We start from the raw sequence: 20023 nt of genomic DNA, 5'->3' as shown, positions 1-20023 counted from the left end.
GGCTTGCGACGACCTCCAATTCCAAATTGCACCGATGAGCGCGCAAATCTCCAATTGCGATCTCGCCACGGGGATGAGATGACCATGCACAGAGCGAGAAACCCTCCTCCTCCTCCTCCTCCTCCTCCTCCCCTCCAATTCTAGCTACTCTCTCGCGATCCAACTCTCACATTTTTTTCCCCTTTACGATTGTAGTTGCTGTCGTTTGGGGTCGGGGCCGCCTCTTGGCAGTGGGCCGCGGCGACGATGGTGGACGGGAAGATGGAGAGGAAGAAGTACCCGATCCGGGCGGAAGACTACGAGCTGTTCGAGGCGGTGGGGCAGGGCGTCAGTGCGCAGGTCTACCGAGCCCGCTGCATCCCCTTCGACGATACCGTCGCGATCAAAATCCTTGATTTCGAGAGGAACAACAGCGATTTGGTAATGCTTGCTTCCCAGATTACCTCCAAATATATATTTTTTAAATAAACTAACTTGAAACAGAGGCAAATTTGATCCTACGACTTGAAAAGGAGAAGAATTAATCTACACTATTTTCCTCTATGATATTTTGTTTCTGTTATTTTTTCTTTTTGTTCGGGCTAACAATGATTGATATGCTTGAATTCGTTTTAGGAAAAAAAAGAGAAGAAGAATTACATTGTTTTCTTCTACAATGTTTTGTTTTTCTCATGTTTTTGTTCAGAGAAACATCGATTTGGCTTGTGAGTTCACCATCAATCTTTTTTCATTTTTGTAAATTTCCTTGCTTGAAACAGGGAGAATTAAAATCCCGTGAATTTTTTGTGAAAGAGAGAAGAATATATTACTTTATTTTCGTCAACAATATTTTCTTTTTGCCATATTTTTAGAGAAGAAGAATTACATTGTTTTCCTCTACAATGTTTTGTTTTTCTCATCCTTTTGTTCAGGTAAACATCGATTTGATTGCTTGTGAGTTCACCACCAATCTTTTTTCTTTTTCATAAATTTCCTTACTTGAAACAAGGGGGAATTAAAATCCCGTGAATTTTTTGTGGAAGAGAGAAGAACATATTACTTTATTTTAGTCGACAATATTTTTTTTTGCCATGTTTTTAGAGAAGAAGAATTACATTGTTTTCCTCTACAATGTTTTATTTTTCTCATGTTTTTGTTCAGAGAAACATCTATTTGATTGCTTATGAATTCACCACCAATCTTTTTTATTTTTTGTAAATTTCCTTACTTGAAATAGGGGGGAATTAAAATCCCATGAATTTTTTATTGAAGAGAGAAGAATATATTACTTTATTTTCGTTGACAATATTTTCTTTTTTCCCATATTTTTAATAATTCAGAGTAACAGTGATTTGGTATACTATCTTCTGTAAATTTTCTAACATGAAACAGAAAAGAATTAAATCCTGCTAATTCGTTGAAAAGAAAAGAGAACAATTTCATTGTTTTCCGCTGTTATTTTATTTTTCTGGTGTTTTTTGTTCAGAGTAATATCTCCAGGGAGGCACAAACTATGATCTTGATAGACCACCCGAATGTTCTCCGGGCACATTGTTCGTTTGTAAATGGTCATAACTTGTGGGTTGTCATGCCATACATGGCGGGTGGTTCTTGCCTTCACATAATGAAGTCTGTATACCCCCATGGATTTGAGGAAACTGTGATAGCAACAATACTAAAAGATGTTCTGAAAGGTTTGGAATATCTCCATCACCATGGGCATATACACCGTGATGTGAAGGTAAATTGATATTACATTTTCATGATTCATGTTGATTACATTTTTAATAAGCAGATAAAATTTTTTTATCAATATAAACTTGTTATTCTGATCAATATCTTTCTACAGGCTGGAAATATTTTAGTTGACACACGAGGTGCCATAAAATTAGGGGATTTTGGGGTTTCTGCTTGTCTATTTGATTCAGGTGATCGACAACGCACAAGGAATACCTTTGTAGGAACACCTTGCTGGTGCGTCGGCTTTATTATTGATCTCTCATAGAATTGTGTTTAGAGATTTAATAATTGGAGTCAAATTTCCCTTCTTAAATAGGATGGCACCTGAGGTGATGGAGCAATTACATGGTTATGATTTCAAGTTGGTCTATTTCACTTTAGTTCCATTTGATCAATAGCTAAAAAATATAACTTGGATTTTCTTGTCTTAAAAGCTTTATTCAATTTATTACTTTGTTATCTTAGTTTCAAGACAATGGACTAATTTCTTTGCCTCCAGTTAGTTTTTAATGAATTTTACTTAGTGAAAATATTCTTGAAAAACATTCACAGAGCTGACATATGGTCATTTGGAATTACTGCTTTGGAGCTTGCTCATGGTCATGCTCCATTTTCAAAATATCCTCCAATCAAGGTAGTTGTTTCTATAAATTTGCACTATCAATTTTATCATCTTAATCTCATATGAGTAAAATATTTTCTAATTGAGAATCTTGATTGAATCATTTTCACTTGTTAGGTTCTGCTCATGACCTTGCAAAATGCTCCTCCAAGCCTTGACTATGAGAGAGACAAGAAATTCTCAAGGGTACCCTGACAATCTTATTCTAACTCCTACATTCTTCCTAAAAGAACAAATGTCCAACTTATCTTTACAAATTCTAATTTTTTTTATTAGAGTTTCAAACATATGATCGCTACATGTTTAGTAAAAGATCCATCAAAAAGACCTTCAGCACAGAAGCTATTAAAGCAACCTTTCTTCAAGCAAGCCAAGTCACATGATTATCTAGTGCGAAAAATTTTGGAGGGCTTGCCTACTCTTGGTGATCGTCATCAAGCTTTGAAGGTAGCTAATCATGTCTTCTTATTTTCTTGGTGTTGCTTGCCAATCATCTTTTGTTTCAGCACCCTTTATGATGAAATAAACTTGGCTTATTATAGGTCAAAGAAGAAGACTTACTTGCTCAAAAGAAGATGCCCTATGGCAAGAAGGAGGAAATATCTCAGGTAGATCAAATTAGTTTAAAAAATCCAAAATATTAGATTCTAATAAAAAGTTTGGGATGTTATTTATATATCAGAAATCGCACCAAAGAATTAAGTTTTATTGAGTTATATTTTAAGTGCATATAACTTTATTTTTCCAACTCATCCATTCGACAAATTGATTGCTTCTGCTCTTGCTGTTATGAAAAATAAGTTTTCATCTAACTATAAGACTGGTTGTGACATTGAGGGAAAGGTATATATGGGTTACTGACATTATTAGAAAAGCATAGGGAATGTGTTTGCAAGATGATGCAAAACCAAATAATAATCAACAACCACCTCATAAACTCATAGTGGACTGGAAAAAATTGACTTTTTGAGAAGTGAATTCCAAGCATGTGATAATTTTCCACTTCTGATGTATTTGTATTTAACAGAAGATTATGGGTTTTCTGGGTTGATACTTTAAAAGATCTTGATTTGTTTTCTTTTGTCTATGTACATAGAACGAGTACAAAAGAGGAATCAGTGGTTGGAATTTTGATACTGAAGACTTGAAATATCAAGCTTCCTTGGTAACCTCATCCCTCTCTTCTCATTCTTACTTTGTTGTATTGTCATGCTAATTTCAAGCTTCTACCAGATTTCAGAAAATGATGAAAATAAAGAGTCAGATGGTTTTCAAATATTTGAGATTGATACTTTGCAAGAAAGAAACCCAGAATCCATGTCCTCTTCTTCCAGTTTTACACTTAAGGATGATGATCAATTTGTATGTATAGCTTCTTTTATTTGCAATTTTAATTAAGAAGTATACAACTAAGCTTCTTTCTGAGAGCATGTGACACTTTCAGGAAGATGCATTCTTGTGCAAATTAAATCTCTCGTCGCCTGATAAAAATCCATGTAATCAGAGGTAATGAGCAAGAAGGTTAAAATCTTGTATGTATGTACCTATGAAGCATGCTTTTGTTCAAGTTTTTCACTGTATAAGGACTAGCTGATGCTCTCTCTTAGAATTTCAAAATAACCAAGTTTTTATTCCATTTGTGAGATAGCTGTAGGGCATAGAAGGATAAACATGGATTAATGGTTAATCTAATATGCATTTTGGCCTTGCATGAACATTCGTTTTTATCAAATTCATATATGTGCTATTAACTTTGTAAAGCATATAGTCATTATCTATTGGCACCAACTTACCATTAATTATTTAAACCAAGAAGGTCACATGACAATGCATGACACTTTTATGATGAGATAATACAATACCTTGTATTTCGGCTTGACAATGAAAATTATGCAATATTAGAATCTCCAAAATTTAGGTTAAGATTATCAATACTTAGATTAAAATTTAATCAATCGAATAATCAAATATGAAATTGGAGATAATCAAATATGTCATATGCATGCCTAAGGTGGTTTGCCACGCCCCAATATATCAAGTATTTTGGTTTAGAATGAATCATTTTAATAATTTATCCTAAATGGTCTTGCCAAAGTTATTATTTAATAAGCTAGATTTTCTTACTATTAGGGTGCATTTGCTTATAATATCTTCTAATCATAATTAATTTTTTCTTCAGACTCAAAGTTGAAGTCCCTGACAATGAGCTTAAGTTGGTAGATATGAGCGAACAAAATGTTGTCCATACTTGCTCTGTTTTAAACCCAAATGAGGTAGCATTTGATGCCAACAGAAATTGTGCATCAGTTGATCAAAATCAAATTGAAAATACTTCATGTGAAAGCCATGAACCAAAGGCTTCTACAAGTTCATCATCATATGAAGTTCTTCCCTCACCTAAGCCTGAAAGGTTAGCTAATATATTTTTGTAAACTGCATGTTGCATGTGTTTTAATACACTGCTTCCATATAGGATTTCATATTCAAAAGGTGTCATCTCTTTTATGTTTGTAATGTGCCATTTTATGTCTTGATCATGCACCATATACCATTCCTTATAGATTGTCAAAAGCAGTATATAATGGTTTTGTTTGATTGAAAAGTCGCAATGTGTCTTATATCAGTTTCTCATAATACTTTTGAATTCTTTCATATAATATTGACAGAATATTTTCCATGTTCTTCATTGGCTAACTACGCATTGCACATTTTAGTCTGACTCAGAGGTCCCAAAACGAGGTCCAAAATATGGGAAATTGCAATGGAGGTTTAGCGCCATCATTAATTGATTCAACAAAATCCACAAGCACAGGTAGTAACCTTAACTTGTATCTTACATGTTTAGTTGTGTTTTTTCTAATCTTTTAGAAAATAATCTTATTTGATATTATGATTATGATATAGCCATCATTTATCATTCTTAAATGTTTCATGGTGCAGCATCATCTAGTGACGAAATTGATGATAAATCAAAGCCTCCACTTGTGCAACAAAAGGGTCGCTTTAAAGTGACATCAGAAAGTATTGATCTAGAAAAAGTGAGAACGATACATAATTAACATGTAAATTCACCTAATATTGTATTCTAATGTACATGCTCTATTTTTCAGACTTCTACACCTTGCCTTCAAAAGAGTCAAAGTATGCTGGTTAGTGAACTATGTACATTTAATATACCTTTGAATATTGAAATGTATGTTATATCATTATATTTTAATACATGATTCTTTGAAAAATACAATCTTTAGGATTGCAAAATGTCTTACCTTGATATCTTTTCTTTTGAATTTGAGAAATTTAGGTGTTTACTCATCTTTCTTCACCAAATATGCAATCAACTATCGATTCTACTCCAACTTTAGGATGTTCTATGTTGTCGTATTTGCATCAAATGTCACAAGCAAATATGGTTCAAATGGTAAGATCAAGTATAGGTTTAGATTTTGTAACTTTAATTTTGTTTTAACTCTAGCTTACATGCCATGACTTCTTTTCATAGGATACCATCCTTTCTATGATGAGACAACTGAGCACAGGTGATTCATCACCAATTTCTAATGTTCTAGCTGGTCGTGCGACTGACGTATCCTTGTCTGGACACACAACTATGAACGAGAAGTCCTTGGTATTGCTTCTACTTATGCTACCAACATCTAATTAGTAATGCAAAATAAAAATGTTATTTCGTGAATTTGCAATGAAAGAAATACAAGTTAGACAAATATAGAAAGTTCAATTTTCATTTGACTTACCTATATCGAATTCAATTCAACATAGTATTTTTAGAAATACGCTTGAAAAGGCAGGAGATTCCTTGACTACAAAAGGCTTGATAGTTGTTAAGGAATTATCATTTTTTTTGATATAATGTAAAAAATCATTTGTAAAATCACCATATATTGGAGAATCAATTAGTCGTTCAAAAACCTTAGGAACATGAATTTGGAATTAGAAGAGAGGTTTCAAGACATAATCTTTCTCACGAAAGAAATTTTCATCGTTCATTTAGTAGTAAAACATAATCTTATTTGTTTGATTCTTCCTTGATAGCTTGAAGCAGCTCACGAAAGGGAGAAGGAATATTTGCAAGAGATAGCTGAACTGCATTGGAAGTAATAATTTTATGACTTTACTCAATTTGTAAGTTTGTAAGCATATGCACATAACACTCTCTAAGATATATGACACTTCACTTGTCTTACAGATTAGCATCTGCGCAAGATGAAATACAAAGACTTAAAATGAGGAATGGCTAGGTTTGCATCTTTTGACTAACTTCGACAAGTACTTGACACAGGGAGTCTCACTTCTTCCTTGCTTAGCACTACAAAGAATGAAGATGGAAATGTAAAATGTAGGATTATATTTCCTTTTCTCTAATGCTTTGTTTTAGTTCAAAACAAATGCCAGTAGAAAGGTTCTACTGCTCCAACAATAAGGACCTGAGAAGTTATGCTAAGAAATGCCTATGAGTTGAATTAGTTTGGTAAAAGGTGTCATTGCTCATCATAATTCTCTCTGTTTGTGTAATCAATTAATTCATAAAGATTTTAAAGAAGATATTCCTCTTACAAGATTGTCTTAAATATTGTTTGAAGAATTTAAAATTTGGATATGATTTTGCATGTTTTAGTAGACAAGACATTTTTTTAAAACATTGATTTTACATGTATGAATGATTTAGTTAAAGAAACTTATAATTTACATTGTAACTTAATAGAATTTTATTTATTTATACCATTTTATGGGGGGAAATTATCTAATGATTAAATTCAACAAAATAGATGATATATGATTTAAAAATTGATATAATAGCTTTTATAAATAAGTATTACACTATTATTAAAACTACTCATAGTTTTTTTTTAAAAAAAAATCTTCTCAAGTTAATCCAATTTAACTATGATAATTGTTAAGCATCTTCATTTTCAACCTTTTCTATTACATTTATGTTTGAACATAATATTATATTTTTTAAATGAATTCAAAATGTATATTTGAAAATTTTAAACTAATTGTTTTGAAATATTAATTATATATTTCTGTATATATTTTTAAGAAAAATAATATTAATTTAGAAATGTTAATGTTACATATAAAATTTGAGTATACAATTTGATAAATTTAAACTTTACATGCTCCAACATTTAATGTTTTTTTAATCAAATATTAATAGTGAAGGATTTTACAACCTTATTTGCAAAATTTACATAGAATAGGATTTTTCAAATTAAAAATTTTAGACATTTTCTATTCAAAATTATAAACTCTAATTTTAAAAAATAATTTAATTTTAGTTAATAACATTGAAATATATATATATTTGCATATCTAAGTACTGTAATATGAAAATTTTATACTAATAGATGCTTCTTTAATAATAAATCATATATAAAAATTATTAAAGAATTATTTTTGTGAACACATAAGTGAATAATTCTTTGGTAATTTCCTTGAAACTTTAAAAAATATATATAATATATGTTTAATTCATAGAAAACAATACATTTTAGATAAACACTTTTTCTTTAGAAAATTATTATTTAATCATGTACATTTAATATTTTGGTTTCTAATATTTGTGCTTATTACATGTTATTCTCTTTTGAAATAATATTTTAAAATGTTAATCTTATAGCAATTGTAAAACTAAAATTCTGAATAAAAAGTTTAAGATATTATTTAACTTGCACTAATTTAAAAAATATTCAATTTAGTTAAAATAAAATTAACCTAACTTTATTTAATTCTGTAACCCAAAAGTTCTGAATTTAACTTGATTTTAGGAAAAAAATATTTCTAAATTTAAGTAGGCATAATGTTTTAAGAACAAAGTTATAATTAAATAATTTATTGTTTTAAAACTTAGGTATAAACACAATTCGTGCAAACTATTAAATTTTTTATTTATATATTAATACGAACTTTGCACAATGGGCAGGTAATGAACACTAGTTGATTATGATTTGGATCGCATGGAAATAAATATTTTGTTATGGAAGGACACGGTGCATCTAAAGACCTAATCATCTACAATAATTTAGGTACACCTCCATTTCCAACAAGATCATCTAATCACTTTAAGGATTCATTTGAGAATAATAATAAATTGAACACATCTTTCTCATTGAACGATGACAATGATGATGACGCCTCCGGGAAATAACTGAGTTGGTTACAATGGAACAAACTTACAGAAGAGAGACAAGGGTTCGAATTTTGGAGAAATCGAGCAATATCCTCCTTCGTCATGATCAATTGCAATTTCTTGATTTACCTCCTCACAGATGATCATGGGGTCCACTAAGATGGTGGATTCCACCTTTTGTATAAGATGACAATGATGATGACAACGATAACGATCAAGTTCATTCACTTTTTTGAAATAACATTCACAAAGTCCTTAGACTCTTTTGAAAACTACTTTCTTTCTTGTTTGATAAATAATTAATTAGATCATTTCATTTGGTAGATATTGTCTTTATGCCCATATAATTGATAAATATATATATATAAATATATATATATATATATATATATAAATTAATTGTATATTTCTAAAAACGTAATCAAAATTTTTTAAATTAATTAATTTATTTAGTAAAAGATTTCAAATAATATCACTCTTTTATACATTAAATTTGTATCTTATTAGTAAATTTTGCTATACCTTAAATTTGACAAGTAATTAAGTCGTCTTTAATATTCTTAACCATATTACTAATAAATATGGATCCTACTAACTTGCTAAATCCCTTTTACTCTTGCCTATCACATTGTAGTACTCTATTTATATTATATATAAAAAAATTATTCTTTAGAATTACAATCTCATCAAATTCCATTAAATTCAGAGCCAAACAATCCCGTTCATTAAGTTTTTTTGTCATGATGGCACGCTGACCTCCCATGGTCAACGAGGACAGATCACGTGACCGCTCACGCGACCCGTATCCGACAAAGATCCTCATCCCGGGCTTGAAAAGGAAAATTTGGCTAAAACCTTAAAATATCCTATCACCAAACCTCACTATTAATACGCATCTTAATCTCCACTGTAATCCACTATTAGCCATAATCACCCAGCCTTTTCACACCTATTCATTCCCTACACGCCATCTCCACTGCATGCCCCAAATGTGAGTCCATGTTCTTGTCCAATCATAAATCAGGTAACGGTAAGGGGTAAATTACCGCCTTAATCGATCACTAATCCCCTAACTAGGTGCACGCCACCGGCCATTAGCGTTTCCATTAAGAACTCTATTTTATCAAGATGGTTCAACTTACCCGGATTTTTCACCCTCAGATTGGGCCACCCTGTTTCGCATAGAATACGATATAGAGAAAGAAAAGGAGAGCATAAATCGTTTGTAAACTATATCACTCATTTGATTCATTTGTGGGTCGAGGTAAATCCATTCAAATTAAATCGAATTTAAAATTGATAAAAATAAGTATTCCAACTTATTTCGAATTTTTGAGCTTAGTTTGGGATTGATTCAATTAGAAATCATCAAACTCTTACTTTAAATTTATTTTGTTATTTAAAATATTTATATTTATATTATTAATTAGTGAATTTAATATTATAAATGTATTTATTTATTTATTTTAGAAGATTCTTTAATTATTTAAGTTTTATTTAAACATATTGTCCATAAATATTATTTATAAATAATTTATCTATTTTTTTACGAAAATTTAACATAGAATTTGTCCACCCCTGTAACATCATCGGTTCCCGTGAAGAGCTCTACTTTATCGAGATGTTTCCATACCCCGAAGGTACCCATATATGAATTTACTGGTATCCCGACTCTGCGGGTAAAATGCGGGTATCTAGAAAAGGAGTGGGGGTATGTTCCTAATGGAAAGTCAAAACATCTGGTGACACATTTTAACGGCGTTCAGTCAACGGCGGTTAGGCAGCCACCTTCCTCGGCTTTCAAACTTCTCTTAAATTCCCAGCGGTGTAGCAAATTCTCAATCACCGGAAATCGCCATGGCCGCCGCGATTATCGTCTTCCTCGCCTTCCACTTCTTCTCCCTTCTTGCCTCTGCTGACGCCGGCAGATCAAATTTCAGCGTCGGCCTCGATGCCGGCAACGACGACCGCGCATCGCTCCTCCTTTTCGCCTCCGCCGTCACCTCTGACCCCACCGGGGCCCTATCCGGATGGGGTGCCTCAGGATCCGACGTCTGCGACTGGACCGGCGTGACCTGCCTCCGCGCCTCGCGGCGGGTGGCGCAGCTCGTCCTCACTGGCCGCGGCCTCGGTGGTACCATCTCCTCGGCGGTCGCCAACTTTTCCTCCCTCGTTGTCCTCGACCTCTCCGAGAACTTCTTCTCCGGCGTCATCCCGCCGGCGATCGGCTACCTCTCCCGCCTCCAACAACTGAGCTTGTCCAAGAACCTCCTCGCCGGGTCCATCCCCGTCGAGTTCGGCCTCCTCCGCCGCCTCGTCTATCTCGACCTCGACGGCAACCGACTCGCAGGCGCCGCTCCCAAGACTCTGTTCTGCAACTGCACCTCTCTACAGTACGTCGATCTCTCCAACAACTCCCTCGCCGGAGAAATCCCCCTCGCAGACGAGTGCCGCCTCCCAGACTTAAAGTTCATCCTCCTCTGGTCCAACAACTTCGCCGGCCGGATTCCGTTAGCCTTATCCAACTCCTCCAAGCTCGAGTGGATTGACTTCGAGTCGAACCGCCTCTCCGGAGTTCTGCCGTCGGCGATCTTCGACAAGATGCCTTTCCTCCAATACTTGTACCTCTCCTACAACAACCTCTCGAGCCACGACAGCAACACAAACCTCGCCCCGTTCTTTGCTTCCTTGATGAACTGCTCTCGCTTGCAGGAGCTCGAGCTCGCCGGAAACAATCTCGGGGGCCGCATTCCGCTGCTCCTTGGCGATCTTTCTGTCAACCTCGTGCAGCTTCACCTCGACGACAATGCTATTTCCGGCCCGATCCCACCCAACATATCCAACCTCCTCAATCTGACTTATCTCAATCTTTCTCACAACTACTTGAACGGATCGATTCCGCCGGACTTATCGCCGTTGAGGAAGCTAGAGAGGGTCTACTTGTCCAACAACTTGCTCTCAGGCGAAATCCCGCAGTCGCTCGGCGGAATTCCACACTTAGGACTCGTCGACATGTCGTCGAACAAGCTCACCGGTTCAATCCCCGAGTCCCTGTCCAATCTGACTCAGCTCAGAACGTTGATGCTTCACAAAAACCAGCTCTCCGGCGAAATTCCGGCGAGCCTCGGTGCCTGTGTAAACTTGGAAATTCTCGACCTTTCTTTCAACCGGTTGACGGGGAGGATCCCGGCCGCCGTGGCGGCGCTAGGCAGCATGAAATTGTACCTCAACTTGTCGAGCAACCTCCTCGAGGGGCCGCTCCCTCCGCAGCTCGGCGAGATGAATATGATCCTTGCGTTGGATTTTTCAAGCAACAGATTCTCCGGCGGGATACTTCCTCAGCTCAGAGGCTGCCTCGCGCTCGAGTACCTCAACCTCTCCGGGAACGTGATGCAGGGCCCGCTCCCGAGCTCGGTTGGAGCGCTGCCATATCTCCGAACGCTCGATATCTCATTCAACAGCTTCTCCGGAGGTGTGCCAGAGACACTGCAAGAGTCTTCCTCACTAAAGCAACTCAATCTCTCCTTCAACAACTTCTCCGGCGAATTACCATCAAAAGGTCTATTCGCCTCCCTGACCGCCGACTCCTTCCTCGGAAACCCAAACCTCTGCGGGTCGATTCCGGGCATTTCTTCATGCTCAACGCAGCGAGCACATAGCCGGCGCAAAGCCTTGGCGCTACCTCTTTCAATCGCTGGCACTATTTGCACCATCTTCTTGATGTGTTCACTAATAAAACGCAGGAGATCAAAGTACAGTTGTGGTCTAAGTACTCTGTTCCTGGCGACTGGAGACGAAGAAGAAGAAGAAGAAGGGCAAAGAATGCGGCGGCAGCGTCACCACCCGAGAATCACGCACCGTCAGCTCGTGAAAGCCACTGGTGGCTTCTCCGACGCGAACCTCGTCGGACAAGGGCGATTCGGGCAGGTGTATAAAGGTACTTTCGACAACGAGACCACCATCGCCGTCAAAGTTCTAGCGAACTCCGGCGGGGAGATCTCCAAAAGCTTCAAGCGGGAGTGCCAAGTGCTGAGGAGGACGCGGCACCGGAACTTGATCAGGGTCATCACGGCGTGCAGCGAGCCGGACTTCAAGGCGCTGGTGCTGCCATTGATGCCCAATGGGAGCTTGGAGAGGTACCTGTATCAGGAACGGATAGGCGCTGCTCCTCCATTGGATTTGCAGAGGATGGTGAGCATCTTGAGCGATGTGGCGGAGGGAGTCGCCTACTTGCACCACCACGCGCCGGTCAAAGTTGTGCATTGCGATCTCAAGCCCAGTAACGTTCTGTTGGACGAGGACATGACGGCGTTGGTATCGGACTTTGGGATTTCGAGGTTGGTGAGAGGAATTGGGCCGAAGGAGGAAGACGACGACGAATCATCTGCGTGTAATAATTCGATCACCGGATTGTTGCAGGGCTCGGTTGGATACATTGCACCAGGTACGTGAGTTTTCTTCTTCCTCTTCTTCTTCTTCTTTTCCTTCTTCACTGAATTATTTTAAGAAAAACAAACATTTTGCTGCTCAGAAAATAGTAAATTATATTTTACTCCCTAATTTTTTTTATGGTGACCTAATGCCAAATTAGGATAATTTCAACCAACAAAGCTAAGCTTAATGACCATTTTAAAGTACCCCAAATATTTTGTTAATGTCAAAATACCCCTCAATGTTTCTACATTTCTGTAAAAATATCCCCAATCTAAGACTAAAAATATTTATTTTATCCTTTTTATATTAAATTTTTGTCAATGTTAATTTATTTACCAGTAGATGTGTAATGTGTATGTAGTGTCATTTTTTTACTAATAGTATTAATAATAATGAGCAAAAGTTTCTAAGGGTATTTTAAAGAAAATTAAATAAATTATCACCACTAAGTTTGTCAATTTATCACATGAAAATTTAATTATAAGAGTAAAATTTACTATCACCTCACTTTTCTATTAAGAAAATTAATTTTGTTAATAATTACTTTGTTGATAATTAGGGGTCAAAAATACGTTTGTCTAATAAAATGTTGACATAGCAAATATATGAAAATAATAATGATGATGAATTTAATATTAAGGATAAAATGAACAAAAGTTTAAAAATTTAGGACAGTAAAAAAAAGATGGAGACGTAGGTGAAGTGAAGTGTAGTGTAATTTACTAAATTGTAAGGGGTAGAGGAGGAAATTTTCTCCTTTTTTCATTTTTTTTATATATATATTTTTTTTGATGAAATTTGCATGTTAATAATTTCAGAATACGGATTGGGAGGCCGACCATCGCCGGAAGGCGACGTGTACAGCTACGGGGTGGTGGTTCTGGAGATGGTCGCCGGAAAACGGCCGACGGACGTAATGTTTCACGAGGGCGTGACGCTGCACGAGTGGGTGAGAATGCATTATCCGCATGACGTGGACGCCGTCACGGCGGAGACGAAGTGGAGAGCGCCTTCGCCTCCGACGCCGATGCCAGCGCCTCATCACAACTCGCTCTACTATAAGAAGATGAAGAGGGAGGTGGTGGCGGAGTTGATCGAGGTCGGTTTGATCTGCACGCAGGTGTCCCCGGCGGCGAGGCCAACGATGCTCGAAGTCGCCCGCCGGATTTCTCTTCTGAAACAGGATCTCGCACGATATGACAACGACCCCGCCGCCGCCGGCGACGTCGAGGAGTCGTCATCGTCCACGGCGAATTCTTCATCTTTTTGATAATTTTGATGATTAACGCGCCAGATACATTAAAAGCAGGGATGTGATTAATTAGGGTAATTTCTAAAAATGCCCATAGCCTTTTCTTTAAAATATCCCTCAAGATTTTATTATTATCAAAATGCCCTCTTGGTTATTGTGTAATTTGAGTGATAATTTTGGTCTTAGGGAAGGGAGGGGGGCATTTTAGAGTGGCATTAAAATGTAAAGGGGCTTTTGATACTAATGAGATTTGGAAGGGTTTTTCAAAATATCTATTTTAATAATTAAGCTTAATTAAAATAATCTGTGTGCTTAATCAGATTGGTTTAATGGAGGGAGCACTCAATTAGGTTTGTGTTTGGTAGAGATACGGTGGTGTGATCAAATCTGTATAAACTATTGAAAATTTGAAATTGAAGAAAAAGATAATGCAAAGAGTGCATGGTGAGTAGTAGTGACGAATGAGGAATGCAAATCCCATGGAGAACTAAGGGCGGAGCCACTGCTTGATGTACCCAAGCTTTAGCCCGGGGTGGACCACAACTGACGACATTGAAAAAAAGAATGTTAAGAGAATCGGCAGTGGGAAAAAAAGAACGTAGCCCAAGAGATTGACGGTAGAAGAAAGAAAAACAGTCCGAGGTAGAGATCAGCCCGGGTAAATGGATAATTCTGGCTCCACCATTAGGAGAAGTCCTCTATAAGATTTTTTTTACCATCCAATTCGATAAGAGATAAGGGATGAAAATATATAATCAGATGCACAAAACTTTCACCAATATGAGATTATTTTCGAAACCCATAACTTCTAGATCACACGACAATAATTTTATAGTTACATCAAAGCTCCCCTTTTGCTTAAAAGATAATCAATAAAGATAAAAAAAAATGAGAATGAGTGAAATGCAAGCATATGAAAAATGAGAGTATGAAAATTTCCTAATTCCAAACATAAGAAGCTTCTATTCGACCCTCAGAGGCAGAGAAGCTGAGCATAAACTAGTGCATCATTTTTGTGGCATAATGTATTCATTTGGAAGATAACCACCATTGTGGCCTTGGCAAGGAATATGAGCATCAACAAATGCATCTTTTCTACGATATAGTGAACTTTCCATTCCCACAATAACTACCCCCATGGTCAAGGCAAAGAAGTGAAGCTCAGTGAGTGCATTAAGTATCGATGCATTAAGTATGAAACTTAGAGCATACAATAAAAAAAAAACCTTAAATTTGTCTATACTTGTTATAAAACTAAAAAAGCAAAATCATATTCAACAAGCCATCCCTACAAATTAAAGATGTTCAAAAACAAGTTGGAACAATGACACCATTCAACTGCTTGCAACCTTATTAAATGTCATTAATTAATCTTATCAAAGACCAAAGTAAAGGAAAGGGGGCAAAGGAAAAGGACATGGAGCACTTGATTGCCAAATGCATTGAGTTTAGACAGTACAATGAGGTGACTCATTCCTTCCTCCTCTAGTGGAAGAATGGTCATTCATCCTCTTTATTATTTAAACCACCCTCCTTTTATTAGAACTAATAATATTCTAATCCTAAAACATGTATAAATGAATAGATGACACTAATTGATTTATTTATAAAAATAATTAACCATTAAAAATCTAATATACCATTTATCATATAATTTAATATTCTAAGAATTTAATCAATGGGAACCTTATAAAATTATTTTTTAATTACATAATTATTTTCCTATTATTTAATTTGATTTTATAGTAACCTGAATGACACTGACTTATTCATGCCTAATTAACACAACATAAATGAGATACAATACAAAGATGGAAGCAGGAGAAAAGATTTTTAAATCCCTGTCTCACCTTTTTGATATTGAACACAAAGTGGAAATGATAAACTGATCTTTAGAAGAATAGCTGGAAGCAACCAAACTCATCATTTCAAAAGAAAGGCAGCATTTAGGCGTGCATGACTGGAGCCAGATGCCTCGCTAAGTTATGTTTGTCCTAACTATTTGTGAAGAGTTGCTTGATGGACAATATCTAAAGTGCTTACTTACCATGGTTTGCATGCTAACCGACATGTGGAATGGGTCAAGATGAGCCTCAATGTGAGGCTTCCTCTATCAATTTATAGTTCTCCAACTCAAAACACAGGCTCTGAGGCAAGCTTAGCACGGAACAAGTCGAGGCCAGCCTCGACATGAGCCTCAACGTCAGCACGCCACTACACTGAAATAGTGTATGGGAGTAAAGACAACACAAACCATTTCTGTAAGACGTCACATAAAACACACAATTAATCAATGATATCTTGTCTAAAACAAAATCAAAGTTAAAAAGCAAAGGATGCAGAAGGATAAAGGACGGAGAGGTGGGCAAGCCTTTTAGCATGGAGGAGAGACAATCTCGTTAAGGGAAGGACGGAGATGGGTAGACTTTAATACCAGGTGGGATCTTGAAAATCTTTATTACATTCAAGTAGAAATACAACCATTTTATGGATCATAAAATAACTAATTAATCTAAGAACTAAGAACTATGAACTTAGATTAGATAACATGATGACCAGGTAAGTTGTCCCTATTCTAAGAAAAGGGAAAACAAAAAGTTTCCGTCTAAAATAGTAATTAGAAATAGCAGAAAAAGTTTACCTCCATAACAGCCACCAAATGGGAACTGTAATCGGGAAAACTCTTGGACTTGGATTCTTTCAGGTGACATTCTATTGCGCTAAGCTGCTCATAAATCTCACTCAACAAATTCAACTGCTCATTTTTCCTATCATATTCTTCCATTTGCATCAAGCTTTCACAGTCAATTAGCCGAAGTTGGCATTTTATACTCTCAAACTCATTTCTCAAGTTCCAAGTTCCATCTGCAGAATCCATGATCACAGAGTTATATTCCATCATTTGACCATCCGCAGTTCGTTCTGATGCCACGTCTTGTTTATCGACACAAGGCTTAGTTTCTACCATAGATTCTTCCATGATATACTTGTTAGATTCACTGGTTGTGTGATATTTGTCAGCTTCTGGGACTTCAAATATATCATGGACACAAGCCACAGGAAATGCATTTCTGTCAGATTCATTTTGATTCTGTAAATTGTTACAAGCAGGAAAAACATCTGGACAGGCATCGGTTTGAAGTTTGGAATGACATGAAGAATAACAAGATGAAGTATCTTGTCCTGAACTGATTGGCCTGTTACTTGTGGTTGGTTCTGGTTTGGATTCCTTGAGCAAATTCAAAACTTGTTTGTCTTTCTCACTAATCTGATCTATGTTGCCACCAATGGATTTCCCAATTGTTTGCCTAGCAGACTCCCAGGGAGTATTCTCATTGCTATAGAACTCAGAATACAACCTACTTGTTTTTAATGGAGGCAAAGAGGTGTCCACAGTATCATGATCATGAATACCTCCATATGGATACAAGTTTTCAATGTTAAGATCACTGATGCCATTATTGATATCATCTCCGTGTGAATGCATGTTTTCAATATCGAGATCATCGATACCATTATTTAGTAACTTTTTCTTATATACCTGAATTTGGTGCTTAAGCAATGAAATCTCAATTTCCTTGTCTTCCATTGCTTCCTCAAGAATGATTAAAAATTGTTGGGCATGGTGAAGTTTTTCCTCTGCTAGCCTTCTGTACTGACATGCTTCCAACTTCTCTGCTGCTTTTTCTTCTTGAAGTCTGAGGATCATGGCTAAAGCTTCACTTGTTGCGGTTGCTGAAGCTTCTCTTTCCTCCTCTATTTCCATGTAAAGTTTTCTTATGAGGATATGTTGTTGAAGCACTTTTTTCATAAGTGCAATCTCCCTTTGAGCCATTAGATTTCCTTGGCTCTAACGTGTTACAAACATTGTAAAATCCTCCTAACCTGCATTGAAAATGTATCGCAACTGATTTATTTCATTGTACTGACTTCAAAAATTGTTTTATAAGGAAAAACAGATAACTTATATGCAAACTGACCAATAGGCCTCACAAAAATTGGCAGCCCTTTGAAAAGGGCAGGCTGAAACAGGTGAAATTAAAGGGAATGCTACTGCAGGTAGATGCAACAAATTGATTAAAAAGGATGTATATGCCAGAGAATTAGAAATTGCTAGCATAATGCATGATTGATTAATCAATGGATGCACTGCAAATACTAGCATGGCTCATTGTTGCCATGACAATGGCCTTACAAGAGACTCTACCCTAATTCTCCAAGAATGAGTTTACCCTTAATAATCTTCAGGTCCTGAAAAATTTGATCCTGTTATAAATAAAGGATCCATTTTTAATTTTACATAATAATATGTTTAAATCATAGTTACAAGTATCAATTCACAATTTTTAAGATGAAATTTAGGATATTTTTCATACCTATATCTGATTTTCCTAGATGAATCATTAAGCAAGGTGACTGAATATAAGCTATCAACATAACATGTATTAGAAGTTGACTCAGAACAGATGGAACTAGCATTTCTTGACCAACATAGTAATGAACACAACCTTTTTAATATATTCTTTTAGATTTTACTTGTCTCTTGTAATCAACCTAACAAAAACAAATTCTCATTTACCATCAATGGAAGGTAAATCTTGACTAGCAATACTCCTTTATTTCTCCTTTGTTTCTGACGCACAAGTAGAGAAACACATGAAATCTGGGCATTTGCATACACAGTGACAATGTGAATCTTTGAGGATTCAATGAAACAACTAACAAAATTGAATAGATAAAATTTAGCCAAATTTCACAAAATTTACGGATCCAAATAGTCGAAGAGAAACAGAGTCAGAATATTACAATAATCTATCAACATAAACATTCATCGATCTTTCGATCCGATCCCCTTTTGGATTAAACTTTGCATGCAATTCCCCAACACAGAAGCGGAAAAAAGGATTCTTATGAGTCCATCGTATGAAATAGTAGGTAGATCAACAAGCAAAGAGACAAAAGAAAACAAAAACGCGAGGAATTGATCTACAAGTAGAAGCTCTGACCTCCGTGGCTTCTAGGGATTTGGTTCCTCCGGGTAAACAGAACAATTGGAGGATTCCAAATGGTGCTATTCTTCTTCTTCTGCAAACGTCTATCTCCTCTCCTAAGAAGGGGAGGTCGATCGATGGCAGGATCCGGGAGTGAGAAGTGCTGCCTTCCTCCTCCGTCGCCGCCACTTCTTCTTCCTCCGGTCACTGCGCAGCATTGCTTTCCCTTCTCGCTTCCTTGAAATCGCCATGGGAGAAGCGAGGATTCGCTGCGCCTCGCCTTTCGGGTTCGTAATGATGAGTGGAGCTCGCCTCATGTTCCTTCGTTGGCAGGGTGCAGGAAACAAAGGGTTGATGATCGAGAATTAGGTGGGACCTGCCTTGTACTATTGGAAGGAAGCGTGGTTGATGCATCGAATACTACAGCAGATCAATTGCGGGAAAAGAACATATCAGAGAATTTGACCAAAATAATTATTTATTGGGAAAAAGTCAAGAGAAGGAATGTGTTCATTTGCTTATAAGCTTCTTGATAGTTAAATTTAATGGGTTAGAATTTTTTATCGAAATTATCTTCTATGTAATTAATTAAAATATTCATGTAATAAATATTAACTTACATTATAATTTTTTTATATTCATATAAGAATTATATTCGATGCTTAACTGCTGATAAAATTTGCTTGAGATAACTTATATATTATTATTTTTTAAACATATTATAACTAAGAGAAATGATACACATGCTGCATTTTCATACTATATTTTCATATAATGTATCATTTCTCTATAACTAATTTGAAATTGTAAAGAATTAATAGAGTATTTTAAATTTATTTATTTATCAAGTTGATAAA

General features: G+C 36.1%; 3 protein-coding genes across 3 annotated transcripts; 2 read left to right on the top strand and 1 right to left on the bottom strand.

The window, feature by feature from the left end:
• Positions 1-219: 219 nt before the first annotated feature.
• Positions 220-6802, top strand: LOC141814568 (serine/threonine-protein kinase BLUS1-like). The gene is made up of 19 exons (XM_074702511.1): positions 220-420; positions 1466-1720; positions 1829-1953; positions 2036-2080; positions 2272-2353; positions 2459-2527; positions 2618-2788; positions 2884-2949; positions 3438-3506; positions 3575-3703; positions 3786-3847; positions 4521-4751; positions 5056-5153; positions 5282-5379; positions 5452-5490; positions 5643-5759; positions 5841-5966; positions 6392-6453; positions 6546-6802. Exons 1-19 carry the CDS (start codon positions 247-249, stop codon positions 6595-6597), a joined length of 2070 nt encoding a protein of 689 aa, XP_074558612.1. The 5' UTR covers positions 220-246; the 3' UTR covers positions 6598-6802.
• Positions 6803-10346: 3544 nt separating this feature from the next.
• On the top strand, positions 10347-14193 carry LOC141814567 (putative leucine-rich repeat receptor-like serine/threonine-protein kinase At2g24130). Its single transcript, XM_074702509.1, has 2 exons — positions 10347-12933; positions 13742-14193. The coding sequence occupies exons 1-2, from the start codon at positions 10347-10349 to the stop codon at positions 14191-14193; spliced, it is 3039 nt and encodes a 1012-aa protein (XP_074558610.1).
• A 2422-nt stretch (positions 14194-16615) lies between these two features.
• On the bottom strand, positions 16616-19407 carry LOC141815516 (uncharacterized). Its single transcript, XM_074703459.1, has 2 exons — positions 19182-19407; positions 16616-18060 (listed from the first exon to the last, which is right to left on the bottom strand). The coding sequence occupies exon 2, from the start codon at positions 18008-18010 to the stop codon at positions 16793-16795; it is 1218 nt and encodes a 405-aa protein (XP_074559560.1). The 5' UTR covers positions 18011-18060; positions 19182-19407; the 3' UTR covers positions 16616-16792.
• Positions 19408-20023: the final 616 nt, after the last annotated feature.

The sequence above is a fragment of the Curcuma longa genome, chromosome 21 (genome assembly GCF_044706935.1).
Source record: "Curcuma longa cultivar G26 ecotype Majalengka, Jawa Barat chromosome 21, ITB_CL_G26_1.1, whole genome shotgun sequence".
In the NCBI taxonomy this organism is placed as follows: Eukaryota; Viridiplantae; Streptophyta; class Magnoliopsida; order Zingiberales; family Zingiberaceae; genus Curcuma; species Curcuma longa.
Note: the sequence above shows the minus strand (reverse complement) of the source record. Positions and strands in the feature narration are given on the sequence as shown.

Bases quoted from the DNA above. Each gene is read 5' to 3' on its own strand.
- LOC141815516 (XM_074703459.1), bottom strand. From the start codon at position 18,010: ATGGCTCAAAGGGAGATTGCACTTATGAAAAAAGTGCTTCAACAACAT.
- LOC141814568 (XM_074702511.1), top strand. From the start codon at position 247: ATGGTGGACGGGAAGATGGAGAGGAAGAAGTACCCGATCCGGGCGGAA. The intron at 1,954-2,035 runs GTGCGTCGGCTT...CTTCTTAAATAG, and splicing joins TTTGTAGGAACACCTTGCTG to GATGGCACCTGAGGTGATGG. The intron at 3,704-3,785 runs GTATGTATAGCT...TGACACTTTCAG, and splicing joins TTAAGGATGATGATCAATTT to GAAGATGCATTCTTGTGCAA.
- LOC141814567 (XM_074702509.1), top strand. From the start codon at position 10,347: ATGGCCGCCGCGATTATCGTCTTCCTCGCCTTCCACTTCTTCTCCCTT. The intron at 12,934-13,741 runs GTACGTGAGTTT...TAATAATTTCAG, and splicing joins GGTTGGATACATTGCACCAG to AATACGGATTGGGAGGCCGA.